The 4,359-nt window shown below is 43.2% G+C and overlaps 1 protein-coding gene across 1 annotated transcript in view; it reads right to left on the bottom strand.

The window, feature by feature from the left end:
• LOC109923420 (long-chain fatty acid transport protein 1) overlaps positions 1-4,359 on the bottom strand; it is a 44,876-nt gene continuing 40,517 nt past the window's right edge. The window contains exon 10 of the mRNA XM_048617797.1: positions 1-3,833. Coding sequence (XP_048473754.1) covers positions 3,676-3,833 — 158 coding nt within the window. The 3' untranslated portion in view covers positions 1-3,675. The remainder of the gene's footprint in view (positions 3,834-4,359) is intronic.

Below are 4,359 nucleotides of genomic sequence, written 5' to 3'. Positions count from 1 at the left end.
TTTAAGGCACACAATGTTTAATGGCACTTCTACCAAGTAAGACAGAAGAATACAACACTCTGGTACTGCAACATGTTCACAGGTATAGGCAGGTGTGACCAATATGGTTAAAACATGTCGAGGAAAATTAACGTTGACGCACCAATCTGTGACACGGATGGAAACTGATACTCTAACAAAACCATTGCTTCGGATTTATGTATCACTCTTGTTACTTCTAAACATCAAGGTTTCTCACCTTGTATACCATTCTTTGAGTCAGAACACCCCATATTTACTCATTAACAGGTGGCTCAAATACATTGTTCCTGTTAAAAAGTTTCATTTGTGCTTCTCCAATCAGTACAATCCAAAGATATTAGGAAACTGAAATGCATTTTAATTCTGCTGAGCCCTATAGCAAATCTGTACCTTCCAATAGCATCCTCACAGCAGATAAACCAGAACAACAAGACAAATCCTATGAGCTTTTAATATTCCTTATATGAGAATTTTCACATTCTGTATATTAAGAAAATATATTTCTTTAAAGGGTGTTAGCTTTCAGAACTCATTACTAGTGTCTTTGACTAGTCTTGCATTAGATTCATAAATTATCAAGATTTTGCTAAAAATAAAATCCCTTTAATTCCAGAGTTTAGGTTCTAATAGTGACACACAAGCATAATTCAAGTGGACCAAAAGGTGTACTCATAGAAACATTTTGTAACCCTGCCGCCACTAATAATGTCTATGAAGTAGAAGTGAGGAAAGTACAGGCAGGAGCCTCGTAGCTTGGTCCGCACATTGGGGCCTGGGCTCTGACTTTGCCCTGCCCCTCTCTCCCCTTAAATAAAACCCTGGGCAATTTAGGAGATGGAACCTTAATCACCATCTCCAGCTCCCCCCAACCCCTTTCTTTCCCCATGTCCCAGGCATGTTCTGTTGGTCCCCAGCCATGTTTCGGGTCTAGGGACGAGCAGAAGGGATTCCGGGTTATTTGTGTGTGCTGAATTGCAGCAAGGATGCTGTGATCGCCTGCTAATGTCCTGACCCCTAGAAAAATAACAACGGGGCCTCACACAGGCCATTCTTCAGATGGGGCTGTACTGTTGCAGGGCAGACAGGCTGCAGTGCAAGACTTGGCAAATTTTAATAAACTAGACTCTTGTGCCGGTTCCTAAATGTAACGATTAAAGAGTTTCCTATGATGCAGCACACTGCTATCTCACTGAGCTGCACAGGAAATCATTTGCACCATCCGTAAGAAACCTCCCATTGCTGACTGCTCCTTTTAGGTTGAGAATAGTCTCGCACTAACCTCGGAAACACTTTGCTGACTCAGTTACTTGGCGAGTGGGGAAAACATGCAGACAGTTAACAGTTGAGAGGGTATCAGCGACCAGAGATAATTCTGTTTCATGCAAACGAGGCTGCTCAAAGTATGGCCAGACTGTGGATAGTTAGAGAGAACACAGCACTGACTTAACTGGTCTATTTAAAGCAGTTAGTCGCCGTTGTGTGGAATTAGCCAACTGTGATGAGGATAGCATCAATCGCACATCCAATGAGCCCTGTGACCCTGAATTAGGGGGTAAAGTTCCAGGTAGGCTGTACCATTCCTGATTATTGTCCAGTTACTACTCCTGCCAGAGTGACAGCAATCAAAACCCCACACACACACGAGTGAAGAACATCTTACCAACAAGGAGTTAGCTAGGAATCGGGACGGAGCAGGGAATCATTAGGAGGAAGTATCTCTGATGGACGTAGAGAGAGGGGAAAAGAACAGAGGCAAATCTACACTAGCGTTTATACACTTCAACTGAGCTGTTCTAACTTAATTGAGGTAATAGTAATGCATAGCCCAGGGCTTGGTCTGTCGGGAAACATTTAAAGTAATAGTGACAGCGAATGCTAATGGCAGCATTTCCCTTCAATGTCTGTGCTCGTAGTGTAGTTCTGTTCCAGGTGTCACTGGGCCTGTGTTTACAGCAGCTTCTGTTATGGAGTTGGCACCAGAGCAAGGAATCAGCATTGTTTGCCCATCTTGTCTAGCGAGGGGAATAGCAAATTCATTCTATTAGGGAGTGAAACAGTCCCAGAGCAATCAAACGCGCATCAGAACACTTTTACTTTCCCTCCTCTACTAGGACAGAGCCTAATCTTCCAGTCAACGCCTATACAGTGTGGCAAAGACAGAATTCAAAGCTCACTACGTGGAGACTGGAAGGCAGGTACGCACACTGTACCTAGGGTACCCCGCCTTGCAGCAAAGCCAGGGACTGACCCCAGAGTCGAGAACTGCTGGGACTGTGGTCCCTGACGTAGCAGGTCGGGTTTTGTTAACCGTAAATGGAAAGTTTGCCTTTTGACTGTCAAAATGTGGGTGCAGATTAATGAGATTACCCCGATTTAACACAAAAATTATTTTAAAACTTTAAAAAGTGTTCAGGTAATATTTTTGGAGTTTTTATGAGTGGCAAACAGAAAAGGGGGTGGGGGAAGGAAATGATGGGCAAGAGCGAAGGATATATTTTGTTTCAACACACAAATCATATAAGCCCCCGTTAGTGTATGTATTTCATCTATTGTGGATCAATAGATGTAGGAATACAAAGAGATTAACTGGCAAGAACTCTGGTCAAACTACTTCAAACTCAACAAATCATTTCCCTTCAATGTTTTCATTCACCATACACTGAGAAAACATAGTTGGCCATGTTGAGCATTAACGCCCTAACCATTTTAAGGAAGAAATCTGTTTAGTTTCCAGCTGCGGACCACTGAATAGTGAATGAAGCCTTTGTCAGCCCCTCTCAAAACAGCGCAGTGAATGCACAGACACTGTTGTAACAGGTTAATGAGCCACACTCATTGTTGTGAAGAATTCACCTGGGGCAATCTGGGCCACAGAATCTCATTCACCTCCCTGCAACAACACAAAAAAGTCTCCCCAACCACTTGCAGTTACATGCGAGAAAGCCACGTTCAGAGGTCAGGGTGGAAGGAGGAAGGGAGCACATGGTGACAATAACCATGACTGGGGCTTCCTTCTGTATAGTGACCGCTCTGTGATAGCAAGAGCACGTAAATTAATTTTTTAAAAATCAGATAATGGAGAGATTGGAGGTTTAACACAGAATGGTTGACTGTGGGCTGACTGGAGTGAGGGGGAAGGGAGAAAAAATTGTTAATGCTCACGTTTGAAACCAGTGTTCCTGTAGAGAGTTAACAACTTAGTGCAACGTCTGGACTCTGTGAGCACGGCTTATTTGTAAGGGCACAATGGAGCAGATGAAGTAGGCTGTACGGAAGTTTAATAGCCTCGTGAAAAGGAATTGGATCTGTCCATCCCTCCTCCTCTAGCATCAGTATTGTTTCTTCTAATTTATGAATTCTTGATAGGACATTGGAACAGTGGGCACTGAGTGTAGATTGGAGCCCAACTTTAGAGCCATTCCAACAGTCACTTTGAGAAACCAGAGTTCGCTCTATATGACAAAGAGTACTCAGAAGGGATCACACCCAGCTCTCTAAACTTGGCGAAGTGGAGTTTCATTTCACAGGGCCTTTTGTTTTCTTGCTCCGGGGAGGTTTGGATTCAACTCTTCATATAAGTCAAGCCCTTCCTTCATCTTTTTCCAGGTAATTTAAAAAAAAAATTGTTAGCTCCCCAGTACTCGCTTTCTTAAACTATAGGTGGTAATTTCCAGCCAGGATAGTGTCATAAACTTTCTTGTCAAGGAGGATGTACTTCCCCAGTTTGGAATCCAGGAAGTACAGTGTGTCACTTGTCTGATGCAAGTCAAAACCTTCTTTTCGCAATCTTGTCTTCTGGATTTTGAAAGTACCTGGAACAATACAAAGATCTGATTACCAAATCTGCCTGGGTTAGGATGCCTATATTCACAACCTGAATGCACTCATTTCCGCAATCAAAATCATTTGAGAGCTACTGTTGAGAGAAATTCATCCCAAATGTTCAGAGAATATCCACAAAAAGAGAGAGAGAAGACAAATACAGGAGAAACTCAGCAGGCCTGGCGGCATCTGTGGAGACAGAAATGGAGTCAAAGTTTCAGTTCTAGTGGCAGGTCTAAGAACTGAGACCGTCACTTTGTTCCTCCCTCTATACATGCTGTCCATCTCCAGGATCTCCACACTGGCACTGGATTTAAAAAAGGACCACATTCTCACCTAGTCGATAAAGCTTTGGGAAACAATGGAACACAGAAACCACAATAACAGAATGTCACTTGAAGCTGCACCAGGTCAGAATTTGAAACAGGAGGGATTTATTTGTGATAACAAGGTGTAGAGCTGGATGAACACAGCAGGCCAAGCAGCATCACAGGAGCAGGAAGGCTGACGTTTCGG

This window comes from Rhincodon typus, chromosome 38, assembly GCF_021869965.1.
Source record: "Rhincodon typus isolate 14 chromosome 38, sRhiTyp1.1, whole genome shotgun sequence".
Taxonomy (NCBI): domain Eukaryota; kingdom Metazoa; phylum Chordata; class Chondrichthyes; order Orectolobiformes; family Rhincodontidae; genus Rhincodon; species Rhincodon typus.
The sequence above is the reverse complement of the archived record's forward strand: the minus strand, read 5'-3'. Positions and strand labels throughout refer to the sequence as shown.